Here is a 21,823-nt window from a genome sequence, read left to right as displayed (position 1 = left end):
TGTGTGTGTGTGTGTGTGTGTGTTGTGTTAGGCCCGAGGGGCTTATCTCCACGTTATCCCTGCAGAACAAATACCCACTCCATCACCTCCACCCAGGGGTGGGAACAACCAGGTGGTGCGCTGGAAGGTGGAGCAGGAGGGCAACAACATCCAGTAATGGAACACACACACACACACACACACACACACACACACACACACACACACACACACACACACACACACACACACACACACACACACACACACACACACACACACACACACACACACCACCCATTTCTCAAATGAGCATGCCATGCTTGACGTGAGGCTCTTGAAAACAGGAAGGCGATGGAGTAAAGGTCCTGAGGCCAGAGGATCAGGAGGCAGCTTCACTCCTGGTGTCCTATCAGGAGGCAGCTTCACTCTCCTTGTGTCCTATCAGGAGGCAGCTTCACTCTCCTGGTGTCCTATCAGGAGGCAGCTTCACTCTCCTGGTGTCCTATCAGGAGGCAGCTTTATGTCCTCCTTGTGTCCTATCAGGAGGCAGCTTCACTCTCCTGGTGTCCTATCAGGAGGCAGCTTTATGTCCTCCTGGTGTCCTATCAGGAGGCAGCTTCACTCTCCTGGTGTCCTATCAGGAGGCAGCTTTATGTCCTCCTTGTGTCCTATCAGGAGGCAGCTTCACTCTCCTGGTGTCCTATCAGGAGGCAGCTTTATGTCCTCCTTGTGTCCTATCAGGAGGCAGCTTTATGTCCTCCTGGTGTCCTATCAGGAGGCAGCTTTATGTCCTCCTTGTGTCCTATCAGGAGGCAGCTTCACTCTCCTGGTGTCCTATCAGGAGGCAGCTTCACTCTCCTGGTGTCCTATCAGGAGGCAGCTTCACTCTCCTGGTGTCCTATCAGGAGGCAGCTTTATGTCCTCCTTGTGTCCTATCAGGAGGCAGCTTCACTCTCCTGGTGTCCTATCAGGAGGCAGCTTTATGTCCTCCTGGTGTCCTATCAGGAGGCAGCTTTATGTCCTCCTTGTGTCCTATCAGGAGGCAGCTTCACTCTCCTGGTGTCCTATCAGGAGGCAGCTTCACTCTCCTGGTGTCCTATCAGGAGGCAGCTTCACTCTCCTGGTGTCCTATCAGGAGGCAGCTTCACTCTCCTGGTGTCCTATCAGGAGGCAGCTTCACTCTCCTGGTGTCCTATCAGGAGGCAGCTTTTTGGTGTCCTACCGGCTTTGCCGTCCTCCCTTTGACTTCCATTGTAAAAAAAAATATATTTTAAAAGTAGAATATCCTCAAAAGTTTAAAATATAAAAAATATCGGAATAGAAGCGAGATTCCAAGCTAATCTGAATGTTTTAAAATTGGAATGGAGTCTCTCTGGGATAAATTGTGGAAGGAGTAGGGTCCCAAAGTTTGTAGAGAATAATAAAGAAAGAAAGAAAGAATAAAAAAGAACACTAGATGAGCCTAATAAAATCTTGGGCAGAACGTAAATTCACTTTCTTAGAATGTGTAACAACAAGAAGAAACGCTTTCTGTCCCGGTTGGTCCAACAGGGCCATGTTCCCATGGTTACCGAGGTCCTCTTTAGAACAATGTCCGAATTCAGTCGTACGATGACTGATATCAGCGTCTGCACGTATTGTACGAACACACAAAGGTCTCGCCTCCAGACCACCAGATTAGCATGTCTGTGTGTGTGTGTGTATTCTTAGCCACTTCCTGGCGCGTCGCGGCGTCCCCGTCGTGGCCCGAGAGTCAACTGCCGGCTCGATGAGGAAGATGGAGTTGTTTGGCGGAACTGAAATTCCTCATTGGCGGGAAACAGTCGCGGTCGCTCAGTGGCTAGCGGGCTGAATGGCGGCTCGCTTCGCTGTAACCTTCCACTCGACATTTGTTTCCGGATCTTGGGTAAAAAATAAACGGGCCGTGCTTCCGTTGTTGCTGCTCAAAGAGGATTAATTTCCTCCTCTCCCCTGTCACTTCACTCGAGCGCCCTTCAGACCGGGCTGTCGTGTTCACATGTCCTGTGCTTAACATTTATGTGACAGGAAATGCAATGTAGATTGATTTATAACTTTAACCTGTGGTAATGCAAATAGGATGAGACCTTACACACACACAATATTATATGTGACACAACTTTTATTAACAATATAATAATGACAAAGGTTATAAGAAACGCGCTCAACTATTAGGTTGTAACCATTGCGAAAAAGATTGCAATGGTTTATGGAATGACTAGTTCCTTCACTGGTTAAAACAAAGAATACAGTCTTGTACCTTTTTTGCTTTTTATTCCATTTTCCAAATTTTGTTTTGCTTCACAAATGTTTTAGGGATATGACTACCTTGACGAATGATTGGCTTGGGTCCAGGCTTAAAACTCTTTTTGTAACGGTTTTATACGAAAAGTAAATGGAGAAAATGAATGGGAAATTTACTTCCGGAACCAGAGCAGTTAAAAAAAGGGGGCGGTCACTGTTGCGCTCTATATGCTTACCTTTAAAATGACCCCTTACCCTAAAACTAACCTTAAAACCAGTGATTTAGTTCTCTCTTCTCTTTCATCTCCCCCCCCGCCCCGCCCTGCCCCTTCCCTCCACAGCGGCCCTGCCGTCGGCCATCCTGACTCTGAGGTTCCGGCCGTACCAGCGGGGGATCGACTGCAGCGACAGCAGCATCAGCTACCCCTACAGGAAGGACACCATCTCCCACGGCACCATGGCTGCCGTCACCATCACCTGCTCCATGGTCATCGTAAGCCCCGCCCACACACTGACCCCATCACCTGCTCCATGGTCATCACAAGCCCCGCCCACACACTGACTGACACCCGGTCAACGACCATAGCATAAGAAGTAAAGGTTTTGGCATTTTAGCAAAATAATTATTAAAATGCAAGAAATATTTATTTGAACGACAATTATAAAAGAAAGTATATCAGACTTCTGTAATTCATCCATTTCTAATTTATATCATAGTGGTCCGATGCTTGTGTGTGTGTGTGTGTGTGTGTGTGTGTGTGTGTGTGTGTGTGTGTGTGTGTGTGTGTGTGTGTGTGTGTGTGTGTGTGTGTGTGTGTGTGTGTGTGTGTGTGTGTGTGTGTGTGTGTGTGGTCCATAATGCGTTTCTCTCTGCCTACCAAACGCCCCCCCCCGCCCCCAGATCATGTCGGGCGAGGCCTACCTGGTGTACGCCAAGCGTCTGTACTCCAACTCCCCGTTCAACCAGTACCTGGCGGCGCTCTACAAGGTGGTGGGCACCTTCCTGTTCGGCGCGGCCGTCAGCCAGTCGCTCACGGACATGGCCAAGTTCACCATCGGCCGGCCCAGACCCAACTTCCTGTCTGTGTGCGCACCGGTGAACTGCAACGGCTACTTGGCCGTGATCAACTGCACGGGCCTGTCCCGCAACGTGACCGAGTCCAGGTGGGGCGACCTGTCTCTCTGTCGGTCTTTCTGTCTCTCTGTGTCTGGCTCTCTGTGTCTCTGTCTCTGTGTCTGTTTTTGTCACTCTCTTCCTCTCTGTCTGTCTAGCTGTGTGTGTGTGTGTGTGTGTGTGTGTGTGTGTGTGTGTGTGTGTGTGTGTGTGTGTGTGTGTGTGTGTGTGTGTGTGTGTGTGTGTGTGTGTGTGTGTGTGTGTGTGTGTGTGTGTGTGTGTGTGTGTGTGTGTGTTCTGGATTATGATGCTCCTTGTATTGTGGTTCCAGGTTATCATTCTACTCTGGCCATTCGTCCTTTGGGATGTACTGCATGCTTTTCCTGTCGGTGAGTATTTGTGTGTGTGTGTTCTCTCTCTAGTCTTATCTATATAGATAGATATTGTGTGTGTGATGTGTACTCTGTATGTATGTGTGTATATATATAGATATTGTGCGTGTGGGAGAGAGATGTGTCCTTGGTGTGTGTGTGTGTGCGTGTGTATATATATACTGTATATATAGATATAGTGTGTGTGATGTGTCCTTGGTGTGTGTGTGTGTATATATATAGATGTATGTATGTAAGTGTGGGTTTGTGTGTGTGTGTGTGTGTATAGATAGATATTGTGTGTGTGTATGTGTGTGTGTGTGTGTGTGTGATGTGTACTCGGTGTGTAGATAGATAGATGTGTTTGTGTGTGTGTGTAGATAAGTGTGTGTGTGTACTGTGTGTGTCCAGCTGTACGTGCAGGCCCGGATGCAGGGCAAGTGGACCCGTCTGGTGCGGCCCACCATCCAGTTCTTCCTGGTGGCCTTCTCCCTGTTCGTGGGCTACACCCGCGTCTCCGACTACAAGCACCACTGGAGCGACGTGGTGGTGGGCCTCCTGCAGGGGGCTCTGATCGCCGGCCTCACCGTGAGTCCTGTGTGTGTGTGTACGCGTGTGTACGTGTGTACGTCTTTCTCTCCCTTATCTAATCCACCTCTGACTCTCCCTCGCGCACAACTTTTTAATTTTTTTTTCAATCTGTCGTATTCATTTGTTTCGCGTGTTGCCAACGTGGAAATACCAATCTGGATCTCTCTATTTCGCCTCCCCCCCCTTCCTCTCTCCCTTTCTCTCCCCCTCCCTCTCTCCCTCCCTTTCTCTCCCTCTCTCTGTGTCCCTCCCTTCCTCTCTCTCTCTCTCCCTCTCTTTCTCTCCCCCTCCCTTCCTCTCTCCCCTCCCTCCTTCCCTCTCTCTCCCCCCCCACCCCCCAGGTGCGCTACGTCTCTGACTTCTTCAAGCAGCGCTGCGCCCCCCCCCTGGAGCACCACGTGTCCGAGGAGCAGAACATGGAGCGCAAGCCCAGCCCGCCGGCTCCCGACGGCCCCCACGGCAACCACACCCGCTACACCTGCTCCGGACCGGTGTGAGCACCGCCACCCCCTCCTCCTCCTCCTCCAGCACCGTCACCACGACTACCACACAGTCCCCACCGCTGCCTCCATCGGCCCAACTTCCGACGCCATTTTGTGGTTGAGGTTGTTTTGTTGTTGTTTTTTTGTACCGCATTGTACTCTCTGACTAACACGGGCCGCCATTTCAAAAACACGAGAGTGGGGGGAAGACAAGTGGAGCAGGATATGCGGGCGACTGTAACACTTATATCACATGAATATGAAAATCACAACAGACAACAGACCACTATGTCGAAAAAAGGCCGTACAGACTAACCCCCTGAACTTCATGATGGGAGACCCTGTGTGCTCGTCTCCTGGTGGAGCCAAAGTGTGTGTGTGTGTGTGTGTGTGTGTGTGTGTGTGTGTGTGTGTGTGTGTGTGTGTGTGTGTGTGTGTGTGTGTGTGTGTGTGTGTGTGTGTGTGTGTGTGTGTGTGTGTGTGTGTGTGTGTGTGGTATTTATATAGTGTTTCGTTTTAAGTCAAACTCTCTTGGAGACTTTATTTGCTGGCTGCCAATACACTTTTTTTGTTCTGTTGATATAAAAAAGGGCAACTAGATATTAGTCTTTGTCCTTGAATGGAGCTAACCATGCGATATGAAAGTGTTTTATTGTTGCTTGTTTTGGCCAACAGATGGTGTTTAGATATTTAGTTTCTTCTACAGAGGACAGTTTGTACACTGGATATGTCCCCTAGCGCAGTTCCCCATCGCTTAACCTTTTCAAAGAGATGGTTTGTTATTATCTGACTGATTTAACCTCCCACCACCACACATATGTATAATACTAACTTTTTGTTTTTCCAAATGTCTATTGTTTAAGTTTAATTTGTCAATACTAGATTACAGAAACATGTTCAGCTTTCAAATTAGTTTCAATGTTTTTTTGTTTTTTTAATATATATATATATATATATATATATATATATATATATATATATATATATATATATATATATATCTTTCTGTCGAAACTTCTCGCAATGCTCTGTTAATGTCTAATCAAATAATGTTTTACGAACGATCAAATGTCACTGCAGTATCTACAACAATTTTTTTACTACACTAAATCAGTCGAATATTTTTAAAATGTTTAATGACTAACTAACACTGCATTACCAATGTTTTTCGCCTCAACATCACAGCTGTTATTTCCAAGGTGATGTGATAAAGATGTATTTTTTAACTTTTTTAATGCCTTGCTGTGTTACTGACATCACCGTTACAACCACTATTTCATTTTTTCTGAAAAAGAGAGGCCTGCAGTTCAGACATTGAACTGACATTGATCTGACATTATGACTGAGGAAAACCTGTGGCGGTGGCGCAGGTAGATCATCTGGTTTGGGCCTCAATACCAGCCCTACTCTGCAGCTCCGTGAGCCGCGGAAGGAGTGATCGTGTCGTAGCCTGTCCCCCCGAGGGGAGGCGGGCTGGGATTCCTCCGTCAGAGGAATGAGAGTGCCAACTTGCCCAAAGAAAATAGCAATGGAACGCCTGAAACTTTAAAATCGCTTCCCAGTTGCGACGACGACTGACTCTCAACTCTAACTTTTTAACGATCGTTTTTAGTTTTTGTCTGATACAGCCAACATTTTTCTTTATTTTTGTACTTATAGCCAGCCGTGCAGTAGCCTAGCCGATATCGGTTCAACTGAATGATAAAATAATGAATTATGATTTGTTTCATGTAATTGGGGATAGGAAAATAAAAATGTAAAGAATGTAAACAAACATTGAATTTCGTTCTGTGTAGCACGAAATAAGTCTGACAATCGTGTTCTGGGACACAATAAACCATTATAAGCAACGAGTGAACTTAATAAGCGGTTGAAATATTTTTTTAAACCACCGCCTCTTTCCCTTGACGGTGCGCAAAGCCCGCACGGCGCACACAGACAGGTAGCAAAAAGCAAAGCAGTCTCAGCAACACACAGTTGTGCGTTAAATTTGTCCATCGGGGAACATGTCAATTCCTCTAATGCTGACGTTTAAAATATATCAGCACCTATTTACCTTGATCTTCAGCTGTAGCCTTGCTGAACTCCCTGCATCCTCGCTGTCTTTATTCATTTTGTATGGCGGTCTTATTATGGTAAACTAGCTCATTGGTGAACACCTCGTCAGGTTTTAAACAGCGACACGCACTCGGAGACAGTAGCCTAAGCCTAAAGAAAGACAGGTCCATAGCTGCTGCACAAAAATAATGCGTGCCAAGCAGTAGACGGTCTTAAAGGGGGGGAAAGCAAGTTCAAGTTTAACATCGATTTGCAGTGAGGCCCCGGCAGGGCGAACCGGACCCCGACTTGAAGCGGCGGTGTCTTCTCCCTTAAGGGGCTTATTTTAGATAATAACCGGCGACGTTCTATAGGCTACATTATTACACGGCTACTTGTCGAAACGAAAAAATAACTTAACACGGTGTGTGAAGTTGTGTGAACCACGTGACTCCTCATTCTCAATTTGAGAATGAGGAGTCGCGTGGTTTTTGGGGAGGGGAGGGGTTTGAGCCCATCCGCCATGCTGGTAGCACGGTTGCCAGGAGAAACGTTGTCAGAGCGGCATACAGACAGATGAGGAAACATAGACGCAGGAGAAATTACGATAGAAATAAATGGAGAAGAATAAGGCGAAGGAAAAGGGTCCTTACAGGAACAAACTCACTACCAGAGGTATGAGGAGAAGCTGTCAGACTTAAACAACGTCGACCCATACGAGCTACCTGCAGCAGAATGGGACAGAGACCTGGACCTTTAACCACCTTGCACATATATGGACATAGTGAACTACTTGGTTTTGGGCATCAGTCAATATACGATGCAAGAATTTAAAAGCCGTAAATCGCTAGAAAGCTATGAGACATTCTGCTGTGGTTGGGTGCAAGACCTGGCCATCTACAAGCCTCCAAACGCTCAAAACACTGTTGTACTGGCAAAGGTAAGTTGCTTCACCTTTTGAGTTTTATGCTAATACTAATGTGTTGTGAATACATTGCGTTGACCAAAGTGATAAAGTAATTTACCGCGATTGTTTCGTAAACACTAGATTGTAACGAGGTGTTCCATGCACACAAACGTTAGATTAACTTCCCACATGTTTTTCAGCTTGTTATGCTAATTTGATTTTAGCCCAATGAAACATACTAGGCATTGTGTGTTGGGGGCTTCGAAGTAGACAAACCAGTTCTGGTTAGGCTAGGGTAGTTAATGGTCTGGTTAGACTAAAGCAAGCCATTAACGGTGTGATGTAAATTTGGAAAGCTGCATACAAATGGAAATGGGGGTCTAGACTAGGCTGTAACTTGAAATAAAATGTGTCCCTTGTCTTCAAGGCTTTTTACTGTTTCTCTAATTTATTTACCTCTTGTATCTAACAGGTCATGCATTCACGACGGCTCTGCGAGCCTCCACTCACCCCATGGGTCATCCTCACACCATCGGGGCAAGTGTGTTCGGCCCACTGTACATGCATGGCTGGTGTAGCGGAGTCGTGCACCCATGTCGGAGCCCTGCTGTTTATGGTCGATGCCTGTGTACGGTTAAAGGAGAAGGCCACAGTCACAGACGAACCGGCCTACTGGAAGCTGCCAAGCAGCATCAACAAGGTCCTGCCAGAGGTTGGCCAACGCATCAATTTCATATCTGCTGCAGCTACACGGAGGTCTCTGAACAGACGAATAGACGGTGAGACCCACAATAGTCCTGCGCTGAGAACACGTCCAGCCAAAACAGCCAATGACACACCGACACCAACACCGGAAGAGCTAGCAGTATTCTACCGGGAAATCAGCACGACAGGGACAAGATCAGCAATTTTGAGTGTGCTACCCGAATACTGCGATGAGTTCAGAGACCCTATTCGGCCCATCCGCAGCTTACAGTCTCTGGCTAATGGAAGCGGCCTTGATAGGAGTGACTTGCCTGCGCTGCAGAAGCACTGCCAGACCATAGGGAGCATTGCTGATGTGTCTGAGGAACAGGCAGTGCAGATAGAGAGAAGGACGCAGGGACAGCACAACTCATCACTTTGGTTTGCTGCACGGGCTGGAAGAATCACAGCCTCTTCAATGCATTGTGTTTATGCAACAGACATTAGTTCACCAGCACCCTCCACCATAAAGAGGGTTTGTTATCCTACACGTGGGCCGGGAACAGCAGCCACCAGTTGGGGCATCAAACATGAGGAGACAGCGAGGCAGGCACAAGTGGATACTTGTGGGTTTTTTGTCAACCCGGCCTTCCCACAGGTAGGAGCATCGCCAGATGCCATTGTTACTTGCACTTGTTGTGGGAAAGGCTGCATAGAAGTGAAATGCCCCGCGAAGTACAAGGACAGCACAATCCTTGGTGCGTACTCATCAGATGACCGCAACTTCTGTCTGCATGCTGTTGATGGTCAGGTGCACCTCAAGAAGAACCACCAGTACTACACCCAGGTCCAGACCCAACTGTTTGTAACAGAGAGTGCCTACTGTGACTTTGTAGTGTGGACATTGAAGGACTGTGTGATTCTGCGCATAGCTCCAGACAAAACATTTTGGAATGCACGGCTTCAGAAGGCACAGGACTTCTTTGTGAAGGTGGCTCTCCCTGAACTTGCGGTGCAATATTTCTCGATACCACCTACCTCCCAAGCATCACCTGGCCCCAGTGTGCTTCGTGAACTACAGCCACAGACCGTGGTGAAGAGGCCAAGGAATTGTACATCCATGCACATTTCTTTTTGATTTCTTCATTGCTATTTTTAAATGTTTATTTTTAAATGCACATTGTTCTTTTGCACTGTTTACTGTTTCAACCTTTCGAAATGTTGCACTGTCAATTTCTATTTATTCAATTTATAGTTCTATTTCTATTCTAACAGTTCTCAATAAATAATGTTACGCCATATCATGTTTCAAGAATTTATTTCAACACGAAACAGTAAGGAGGCACTCAAACAACACTTTACACATATTTGTTAAGGCACAGCAAACAGTGACAATCTTATCCAACGGCATTAGGTTTTCACCCTCACATTTGATGAGCATGTTCACAGGTACAGTGGAGTGTAAGAATTTAAATTTGTTGCGCACAACACCAATCACCCTCTCAACATGAATGATGTGCTATGGCCCTAGTCTCCTCCACATCTTTCGCATCCAGCTGTGCACGACCCCTTGTGAACGTAGGTACCTTAACTTCAGCACACATCATACCCACACTTTCCCTGATATTAAAGCCCCTATCTGCCAGCACAATGTCACCTGGCAACAGTTTGTTGAGGAAACCACTTTGCTCTGTTATACGTTTGTCACTTGTGCGCCCACCCCACCCTTGGGATATGAAAGAAATTACACCCTTTAGGTGTAAGGGTGTAATTAGGTACTTCATGGTATATGCATGTTTATACTGAGAGAAAGTCTGTGCCCTTGCCAGTACATTTGAGGGTTTTTCAATAAACACCTCGAAACAATCCACAATGGCGGCTACATTTTTCCCGATGGTGTGGCATACTCGTCAATAAACAGTCTCTGCTTGGCCAGTGCACTAATGGACACAGCCGTGCATACATCACTCCAAGGGTATGGTGAAAGGCATCACTGACTGTTGTCCTGTGTACCTGAAACAGATGGCTGATGTGCTTTACTGGCAGGTCTAGTCTGAGGCGCATTAGAGTCAACAGGACAAGCTGGAAGGGTGAGAGTTTCTTCATCCTACCTTGAGGCAGATATGGGGTGAGACTGCATAGAAGTGTCTGAAACATTACATAGCTTGCACTTCCTGTGTAATACTTCACTATGTTATCATCACCACTCAGAAAGTTCTCATTCATCCGGTACTCATCAAGCTCCTCCTTCAGCTTTCTGTTTTCCTCCAAAAGACTGTTGATTACATCTCCTCTAGATGTGCAGTCCACATTCCAGGTCCTGTGCTGAGGATGGCGGTCGCTGGTCCTGTGCTGGGGATGGAGGCTGCTGCTCCTCTGTCTGGGATGGCGGCCGCTGCTCCTCTGTCGGGGATGGCGGCCGCTGCTCCTGTGCTGGGGATGGCGGCCGCTGCTCCTCTGTCGGGGATGGAGGCCGCTGCTCCTGTGTCGGGGATGGAGGCCGCTGCTCCTCTGTCGGGGATGGAGGCTGCTGCTCCTGATGCTCTGCCAGCGGTGGCACTTGCTCCTGGCGCTGGGTCCTGCTGCGCATTACATGCCGCTGATATCTCGCTCCATCTGTTGGCTTGACATCACTGTGGCCTAACCGCAAAGATGGTGTCCAGTCAGGGTGGTTCTCCACCATCTCATATGATGGTTTACCTAGAACAGAATAATTAGATTATGAAAACTCAATGTAATCAATGCTTTAATTACAATCAATGCTTTAATGCAATGTACAATGTACAATCAATGCTTCAATCAATGCTTTAATGCAATGTAATCAATGCTTTAAGCTTTTACAGAAAATGTGTTAGTTAAGCTCAAAACAATCATGGGAAACACTAATGTCGTGAACTGAATCTCAACTAGTTTTGTTTAAAACAACATTAATGGTTGGGCCATCGAGCATTTTCTAAGAAGCAACAGTTTGTTAGGTAGCTAGCTAGCTGCTAGAAAACTTCAGATGCACTTCAGGGTTCGCACCAACATAAGGTACACTTCGTGGCTTTAAGAGACGACAACATAAACAAATTTAAAGACATTTTTAGAGAATGTACCTGAGTGAAAATGCAGAGAACACACTCTTATCGACTGGGGAATGTTATCTAAAATAAGGTCCTTTCTTCTGATTGCAGCCACCCAAGAAATCCGACGTCTCCTCGTGATGTCGGATACTTGCTCTCCTAAGTGCGTTCTCCATTTAGGGAACCTAAAAAACTGTAGCCCACTGTTCTTACGGTTTCCTCGGCGATCGTGTGAGGCATTGGAGCAGTTTTTAACGCAGCAGTTGCTTCCAGGCATTGTTAAAACAGTAAAGAATTTCAACAACCTCCTCTGCTAGCAGCTACCGTGTCAACAATAACGCAAAGCTCAGCTGCACTCGGAGGGGCGTACCTACCAACATGGCGGAAAGGGGGGGGCTTACACGGCTTACTGTGCCGTGACGTCAACTCCTCATTCCTAAATGAGAACACAATTCGGTGTTTAGCTAGGCTAGTTGCACACGTCTTTTTTATGTAGACTAGCCTAGTCAAGGCCTGCGGTTCGATGAATACTTTTCTATTAGATGTAGGTACCCAATGTGTTCGCGTTATCCATACAGCATGGCCTTTTCATGCATTTTAATTGCCCATAGATAGGCTACAGTCCAGCGGTCCCCAACCACCGGGCCATTCAGCTCTTAGCAGATCTTAGCTAGATTCCTGACCGGGCCTATGGCCGGCGGCGGAACCCAGACCGCGAAGCCCCCCGGCGGCGGAGCTAAGATCTGAATATTAGCCCCAGCTTGATGATTCGGATCTTAGATTATGGTAGGTGAAAAGTTTGGACCCCTGGGCTACACTAGCCATTGGAAATTGACACCGTTTCTCGTCGGTGAGTTCGCCTTAGCACTACAGGCATCATGCACTTAGCACGTGATCAGACCACCAGAGTTGTTGGTCGTAGCACATTGAGACTAGTGCCGCGGTCAGTCGACCGCCTATTTATTTTTGTTCTCCCGTCAAACGGCTCACTGTAAGTTCACCTCCGCACAAGTCTGTGCGCTGTGCGCGCCCTGCTGGTTAATCTGCTATCCTCTTTCTTCCCCCTTCCCCCCGCCTTCACTGCTTTGATATGAAAAATGGCTGAGGCAGGTGAGTCCTCCGAATCAAGTCGAGTATTTCAGGCCAACTGGTAAAGGAGTGTCACGGCTTTCAAACACACAAACCATAAAGCCTATGGACGCCTCAGAACGGACTAGTCAACGCGCTGCGGCATCACTCGGGCAGGTTGGTGTGTGTGTGTGTGTGTGTGATTTCAAAGTAACAAACTCAAAGCCGATGCATGCGTCCAAAACTATTCGTTCAAAACCAAATAAACAACAAAAACAGCGTCCATTATTCGCTTTAAATACTTTATTTACCGCGCCGCATTAATTCCCAAGTTTTGAAAAGAAAAGAAAGTATTTGAAGCGAATAAGCGACGACACACACGCACGAACACACGTGCACGCACGTTCATTCACGCAAGCAGGCACCCACTACAACCTGGAGAGGCTGTAAATGCTTTTAAAAATGATAGTGGCTATAGACAATTTTTGACAGATTGCAAATTCTCCCAATTTACTTACTATTCCTCTGTACATATTAGTTTTTTCCTGCATTTTACAGATTTGTGAGGAGTTTTTCTGTATTACAAACAAAGATCTACTCGGAACATTCAGAGCTGCTGTAGAAAAATATGCGCCCCTACTGCTGAGTTTGTACGAAAAACAGAGTTTGGCAAGGATCTGAAGGAGATACTGAGAAAACTTGATGACGAGGTGTGTGCACAGTACAGTACCAAACAATACTTTTGCCCAGATGAAATTCAATCTGTTGAATTACAATTAGTCTTGCTATTATTAGAGCTATCTTTCTGTTTTTTCTTTTTTTCTTTGAGACCACCAACATCGTCAGACACGGCAAGGAAGCAGCCATGAAAGGACTTCCTGTGTTCCTGCGTGAAGATCCTAATCTACTTTTCAAGCAGTGTCTTGTAAGTATTAATTGTCATTAATATAAATTTTACAAGCATAGAGATACAATTGTAAAATGAAGATACTGTAATTGAAAATACTAGAAAATAAGAACGTTTATTTCTGTTTCGCCCTCGGACTGCTTGAGAGAGGGAAGGGAAGTTAATTGCCTGTCTTATATAAAAGCTTATTGGTTGTGAAGCGAGTCCCTCTAGCACATTTGACAGGGGTTTCAGATTATACCATGAGGAAGATGCTGCTTTGATATACAGGTTGTTGTCGGCAGATGTTAGACCGAGGCTACCTGCTTTGGCTAGAACTAGGGGGCTAGATCACAGCCATATCACTCACCACCTGTCAGGTCATTCTTTTGATACTAGTGATTAGGTCTAGGCCTCTACAGGCTACAAGCTATTATTTTTCTTACAGTCCGAGTCAAATGTTCTGGGCCACATAACTACAAGGGTGATATACTCTTCTACATTGGGTTGGAACCATTTCCTTGGTTGGTTGGAACCATTGCAGGTTATGCTGGTGAGCTGGCACGCATCTCACAGGGGTGAATTATACCATAGATTATAGATAGATAGATTATACCATGAGGGAAGATGCTTTTATTGAGCTGGCTCCTCTTTGCTCTTTTATCTGTTTAAATGTGCGCTATGCATGATGGTGGAAGTTCAGTTTGTATTATTTGTTTAAATTTCTTGGTTGATGCTTTTGCCCAACAGAACGTAGAGTAGGTTTAAAGTTTAGGATCACTTTGAATTTTCTTGTTTTCAATGGAAACACATGAGTTATCCTGCATAGGAAATATAGGAGACCAAATCCTGTCTTTATTCATTTTTTCCAGATTCATATGGCGGTCTTATCATGGTAAACTAGCTCATTGTCAGGTGTTTAACAGCGACACACACTCGGAGACAGTAAAGAAAGACGGGTCCGAGCTGCTACGCGCGTTTGATGTGCTCTCACCGTTCTCATGCACACAATTGTTTTTTTAATAAATAAATTAAAGGCTTGTGGTTTGTCCACGATGCGGCCTATATGCGGGAAATTACGGTAGTGTAGTTTACATAGTTTTCAGCCTACGTGCTGCTGAGAAGACCAGAGTTTTTTTACAACACCCTCAGGGGTCGCATAGCTATTGGATCATGAGGAGATATTAGCTGAATGCTAGGAAATGTTATTTGTTTAAAGGTCCCATGGCATGCTATTTTATGGATGCTTTAATAAAGGTGTTAGTGGGCCCCTAATACAGTACTTGAAGACGTTTAAGAAATTCAGCCTTGGTGCAGAGTTACAGCCACTACAAGCCAGTCCCACAATGAGCTCTCCACAAACGTGCCGTTTTTAGAGGTGGGTCAAGGTGGAGGGTGGGGGAGTGGCCCTGAGCAGCTTGCAGCCACGGTACCATGCGCTAGTGTTTACAGTGGAACACTGAACACTCCGGGTGCTCCGGCGGGAGTCCTGGAGCTCTATATCTAAATAATATCATATTATATTTAGATATCTATATAATATATATTATCATGGTCAAAAGCTGTTTGCGCCTCCGTATGATATTATGAATCTCAAAAGACTGCGACGGGTTCTCAGATGCCTCTGGTTCTTCCACTTCCACGTCAATATTAAGTAGGCTACAGACTCAACGGAGAAATGAAATGGAGGAGAAGGGGATTGTTGCCCGTGATTGTTGCCCGGGGTTGTCTGCGTCGGGTTGGTTGAGAAGGAATTGGGAACCGCGACATGGAGGAGAAAAGGATTGTTGCCCAGGATTGTCCGTCGGAGCCCCGCGGAACGCTGGCCGCCCCCGGGGCTGCCCGCCCAGCCCTGCTGCCACGGCAGCGGTCCGTCTGAGCCCCGCTGCCCGCTGGCCACCCCCGGGGCTACCTGCTGAACGCTGGCCAACCCCGGGGCTGCCCGCCCAGCCCCACTGCCCGCTACAGCGGGGCTCCGACTGACAATCCTAGGAAACAATCCTTTTTTCCTCCATGTCGCGGTTCCCAATTCCTTCTCAACCAACCCGACGCAGTCTAGTCTTTTCACCAAATGGGAGCTACATGCAAGCTTGCGTTATTGTGTTGCATGTTATGCGCCATGAAGGCCGCCTCATACCTCTGGATCCGGACGAAATTTGTCCGTCCGTACTAAACGTTGTCTCCGGGACTACCCTTCATACCTCCGTCCGGTTTCAGTGTTATGGATGTTACGCAAAACAACCTCTAGAGGGCAGTGACTGTCGTGTATAAAATGACCGGCATCGACAATCGCAAACATGGTATCTGTAGAGGAGATGATTATGCTCTGTGTCATCCGGCACAAAGTGTACGTGGAGGTGGCATGTGGCACCCCTCACCAACCTGCAGATTCTCTGCTCAAAATTTAAATTCAAAGAAGTTTTATTGGCATAAAAAATATACATTTGCATTGCCAAAGCAGGTGTACAATAAAATTATAAGGTCAAGTATATAGTATAATATAAGTATAAAACGTTAAATACAAAATATATATACATATCAGTTATTATAGGCCTACTACTCTCGTGGTTGGGACTTCTGCCTCTACTGCCGCCTCGATCTCCGGTGGTAGTGCTCCGGTTTGTCCGGAGCACTCCAGATTCGTAAGCTCAGAGGCGACGGACCCACTGACGGACGACCTCCAGGACCAGACAAAAGCGTCCGTATCCGTATTTACCGTAGGGTGTGAATGGGCCTTTACACCAACAGCGGAACGGTTATCCAAATAACAAAGAACACTTGCGTTACAGTGTGTATTCACACACACACATGTGGCGCTCGCACGGTCCTAGCTCATTGTCTCATTGGCGGGCCAAATTCTTTGGGCGGCCAAGCAGAGAAAGGGGAGGTAACATGGCCCCATATGACGTCATATGGGGCCGGAAGCCAAATCAAAGCGTTTCAGCGATCCTTTTTTCAAAGACGGCGCAAGATAGCTACTTCTCGGTTTACACCTAACGCAATTTTTAGCTACTGGGGGACCATAGGGAGGCTAGGGGAACTCGACTTAATGTTAGAAAACCTCAAAGTGAAAATTTTTAAATGGCTTATAATTCATAGGGCTCCTTTTTAGGTATAGGCCCATTTGATTGTTGTTTCTGCTGATCAAGTGCACCAACCCATTGCAGCAGCAAATTTGATGATGGAGGTGTGATTGCTGCTCTGCAGCGGGTGCATCACATAGCCCTGGGCAGAGCCGTATATAGAGAGAGTTCTGCCAACTGAAATCATGGGTGCCATCTTGTAGACCCAAGTCAGCTCACTGTACAACGTCTGCCAATGGAACGAAGATGGGATGTTGCAACAAATCGCTCATTATCATCATAAACTGTTTGTGAATGTTAAAAGGTTTCTCAAACTTTGCTAAAATATAAACGCTTTTACAAATATATCACGTTGAACGTCTCGAGAAGACAGACAATTATGCCTACATCACCTACAGGGCTCGAGACTAACTTTTTGACAGGTAGCACTGGTGCCACCTAGCTTTTCATTTAGTAGCACCAAAACAAATTAGGTAGCACCATATTTTTCTTTGTAAAGCGTGTTATTAATACATGACCTTATGTTTATGAAAGATTGACAAATAAATAGATAAAGAATAAAGATAGATAAACGCCTTAAATTAAGCACATAACATGGAATATTTATATTTACACACACACACACACACACACACACACACACACACACACACACACACACACACACACACACACACACACACACACACACACACACACACACACACACACACACACACACACACACACACTTCTGTGTGTTTTTATAAGATACCTGGGCATGATGGCATTAAATAATTTAATTCTAGCGGAAATTATAATTAACCTATAGAGCATTTTTCCATATAGTTATTATCATTTGGCTATATGAGACACACTCCTTACCTTCTGCATGGCCATGTTCAACCACAATATGGCCAATAAGAATATTGGTTTTCCATCTTCAACGATACGGGCATATATAATCTCGCACTCTTTGGTGGATTTGTCAGTGGAACCGTCAAGCATGAACGAGAGGTAGGGGGCGGATGCGACTTTGTCAGCGGTCTTTCCCTTGAGTGTGTCTGCTATAACTCCCACAAATTGTGCACACACAGTGTCGTTGGAATATGTGGGGTTGACGTTCAGTCCGTTATTCTTCATCATTTTGTGAACGGGAGTTCCTCTTTAGCGATGTTGTAGGCGGTGTTAAACTTGATGATCATTTGTTCATTCTCCGCCGAGCGATTGGTCTCATCTATCCGATTAAATGAGGTGGGGAGAGACTGGAGCTTCATGTGATGCAGCGGTCCCTGCACGTCTTGTGCTTTTGGCTTTCATTGTGTAATTTTAATGACTGAACTTTGAATTGTGTAGACCCATTTACAAAATGTGTTTTGCCTGCAACGGACAGGCCACATGTCCTGCAGTACACACACCATGGTTTGTCCCTCATAACGCAACCACGGGAACTGCACCAGCCATTTTTGTTGAAAACAATACTTTTTTTTTTCTCCCCACTGCCCCCCGCCTCTTTCACCAACCTGTCACTGTCCTCTTCAGAATAAGAATCTGAGATTATTTTTGCTTCCTCTGCTAACCCTTCTCCAGCACCAACAACAGCCTCATTTGTTTCCTCCTCCGAGACATTTTTCTTCTTAAAATAATCTACTATCGACCGCTTCATATCTGCTCGTCCTCCTGCAAGTAGCACCGGAGCGACCTCATTAAATTTTAACTCACACCTTAAGAAATTAGGTCGCATATGCGACCTAATAGGTCGCACTCTGGAGCCCTGATCGCCTATCAGTGGAGCCGCGTTCACCTTCTCCGGTAGCCCTCGCCGTGTAGCCTACGATTACTTATTGAGACATTGGCTAAAAATTACAACTTCTTGGTTATTTATTTTAATCTAGACTATAAATATTTCCCCTAAACATCAAATGAACCCTTCTCGTAGCCTACTTAGGTGTCATGATCAGACTGTGTCTATTGTTAAAAGTCTGACTGATGACTAATGCCCAAGGGAAAAAAGACCATACACGTATGATTTTGTTTATCAATTAAAGAGTTTTCTCTTTCATAAAAAATGAATCAGACGTTAGCAATATAAGAATAACTTTGGTTACTTCTTAGACTATAACTTATAATACATTCTGAATGTTTGCATTCAAATCCTAGCAGTACGCAATAATTTGTACAACATTTAAACAACAGACTCTCTGGAAGATCCTCCAACAGGAAAATTCATATTCAATATTCATATTAAAATATCAACAGTGAAATCAGGGAAGAGCCATTAAAACATCTCAAATATTACGGTAAAAGTATACATTTTGTATTAGACAATCTTTAATATCTTTACTTCTTACACTATATAGCGTATAAAACATTCTGAATACATTCTGAATGTTTGCATTCAGAGATGGTTCATCTTCAGTCCGTTTCGTTTGGTGGGTGTCGGTGGGGTAAAGACGAACAGTGTTGGGATGGAATTTGGCTTGAGCTTCCTAACACCATCAGCTCTGTGACTCTAACTGTGTCTCATCGAAGTGGTCCTACAAACGGAGTCAGACATTTTAATGCAATTTCAAAGAGAAAGTAAATGATGGTAATGGATTTTCACAGAATGGCATCTAACCAATGCATAGTTATTGCATGGATTACATAAGCGCTTTGGCACCATGCTGTTTGCACTAGACTCTAGACAAGAGTAACATAAATCTCTCCAGCAAACATGAACTGACCATGTATTATCTGTAACTCGAGAAATAGCTGACCAAGCAATGCTGCAAAAGGGCATTTGTTTGCAATATATCCACATGATTTCCGTGCAAAGTTAATCACAATCTTTCTGACATGCATGAACATAAACAAAGACAATGCAGCCGGTGTTTTGAAACAATGCAGGGTAAAATGCGGCAGTGCAGAAAGATAGCACGTCAAGTAGGCTAGCCTTGCAATGATGTAGTTTTAATAGTTGTCATTATTCTAAAAAGTGCATAGATTTTCACAGAATGGCATCTAACCAGTGCATACTTATGCATAAAAGAGCCTGGTGGAAAAATACAGACGGCAGATGCAGGTTGTTTGTCCCGGAGTTCAGTGCTAGCATTAGCATAAAAAAGGCGCAAAGAGCTAGCGAGCATCGTGTAGCTTAACACTACTAGGCTAAGTTCAAATCAAATTCACTTTGGTTAGTACTTTTTTCGAAGCATGCCATGAATACATATATGGTACAATAATATTTTCCAAATGTGTTTTCTTTACAAAGTCCATGATAGAAATGTTCTTACCTCACACAACAAGGAAAAATTATTCGGCTTCCAGTTCATCCTTCTGACCCTCTGCTCCCACAATTTCCTCCTAGTAGGGTCCTGAGGGAAATGATGCAGACGTTTACCACGTCCGGGCCTTAGAGAGCAACCATAGGCTACACAACACGACATTTTCTTTCGAAAAGTAATGATATTACTAGGGGTGACCCCGAATATTCGACTATTCGGTGATTCGATCGAAGGAGCCTGATTCGACTGCCAATCTCATAGTCGAATCTTCGGCAAAACACACTTATGCCGCTTTTCCACCGACAGTATCAGCTCGACTCGACTCAACTCGCCTCGACTCGACTCGGTTCCAGGCGAGTTTACATCTAAAAAAGTACCTCTTCAATGTGGGCGGGTTGTAGAAAATAACCTCTCCACCATAGGCGGGTCGTCATTAGGTTTTAATCACGGGAGACGCAATTCCCGGGAAATCTGAATCTGATCAAGACTATTTCCTGATTCCCGGGAAAGGTTATGATGGGAAATAAAATAAAAAGCGCAATGACTGCGCGTCTATTGTTGTCATACGGTAACGTTGATGGAGGCGAAACTCGAGCCCTAGGAAAGGAACGACACTAAAACGAAACAGCAAAATGCTGATCCTCCGGAGCCGGTCCGTGGACTCCAGCCACGCCCGACACACACAACCACGCCCGACACACACAGCCACGCGCAATCCACGAACCCGCTCCCGAGGGGGACACTGATCGGCGTTTCGCCGTGTGTGTCGCTCCTTTCCCGGGGCTAGAGTTAGGCTGCGCGTGGTTGTGTGTGTCGGGCGTGGCTGTGTGTGTCCGGCGTGGCTGTAGCCACGGACCGGCTCCGGAGGATCAGCGTTTCGTTTTAGTGTAGTGTTCGTTTTTTGTTTCGTTTTAGTGTAGTTCCTTTCCTAGGGCTCGAGTTTCGCCTCCATCAACGTTACCGTATGACAACAATAGACGCGCAGTCATTGCGCTTTTTATTTTATTTTATTTCCCATCATAACCTTTCCCGGGAATCAGGAAATAGTCTTGATCAGATTCAGATTTCCCAGGAATCGCGTCTCCCGTGATTAAAACCTAATGACGACCCGCCCATGGTGGAGAGGTTATTTTCTACGACCCGCCCACATTGAAGAGGTACTTTTTTAGATGGAAACGCGCCTGGAACCGAGTTGAGTTGAGTCGAGTCGAGCTGATACTGGCGGTGGAAAAGCGGCAATATATGGATCAATGAGCAAAAAAACAACAAAAAAAACATGATTCGAGGATCAGTCGACTATCGGCAAGTCTTGACGAATCAGATTCGACTATGTAAATTCTTAGTCGGGGACACCCCTAGATATTACAGATATATATTCCTCTCTTGTAAGTTGTCGCACTTGCCTTGATAGCATGGTAATGACGATTGATTAATGTTTGGTCTGTAAGATGGCGTACACAAAACACGTGACTACCTTTGAACCAATCCACGACAGAATTGTCCTGAACGTTCTAAACAGAGTTGGCGGAACTCTCTCTATATACGGCTCTGGCCCTGGGAAGAACTTGTGCTGAGGGATAGTGGATGTCACATATTCTACTCTGGCCACCTGTGATCGGTTCTTTTAAGCAATCTTACACAAGATGGCGTTCTTGAATGTCATTGGTACGCAAAGCACAGCCGTAGGAACGAAGTCCTGTGCTTCAAGTACCAATAATGACATTCAAGAACACCATCAAGTGTAAGATTGCAAATCAATAACACAAACCATCTTCATTATCAACAATATTGTAAAATGTTTTCATATTGTGGGTTAATTTGCCCTCAAATTCAAGCTTTCTGCCCGAGTTCATCTCCATCAGAAAATAGTTCCTATAGTAAAAGCGCCTCGTTCTTACTGCGCAAGTGAAACAATGTAACAGTTGAACGTTGTTATGGAAACTAGGCTCATGAAAGTAGTTTCAGCTAGTTAGCGTAGCGATACTTTCTGTAATTAGGCACATTATTTTTGTCCGTTCTTTCACCAGGCATTTAAACACACTCTAG

General features: G+C 45.5%; 1 protein-coding gene across 1 annotated transcript in view; it reads left to right on the top strand.

Moving 5' to 3' along the window:
• LOC311362146 (phospholipid phosphatase 2-like) overlaps window positions 1-5,698 on the top strand; it is a 10,898-nt gene extending 5,200 nt beyond the window's left edge. The window contains exons 3-7 of the mRNA XM_084481960.1: window positions 2,586-2,737; window positions 3,146-3,408; window positions 3,690-3,747; window positions 4,141-4,317; window positions 4,662-5,698. Coding sequence (XP_084338086.1) covers window positions 2,586-2,737; window positions 3,146-3,408; window positions 3,690-3,747; window positions 4,141-4,317; window positions 4,662-4,817 — 806 coding nt within the window. The 3' untranslated portion in view covers window positions 4,818-5,698. The remainder of the gene's footprint in view (window positions 1-2,585; window positions 2,738-3,145; window positions 3,409-3,689; window positions 3,748-4,140; window positions 4,318-4,661) is intronic.
• The last annotated feature ends 16,125 nt before the right edge of the window (window positions 5,699-21,823 follow it).

Source organism: Micromesistius poutassou, assembly GCF_964030765.1.
Source record: "Micromesistius poutassou genome assembly, chromosome: 17".
In the NCBI taxonomy this organism is placed as follows: Eukaryota; Metazoa; Chordata; class Actinopteri; order Gadiformes; family Gadidae; genus Micromesistius; species Micromesistius poutassou.
This window is presented reverse-complemented; position numbering and strand designations above follow the sequence as displayed.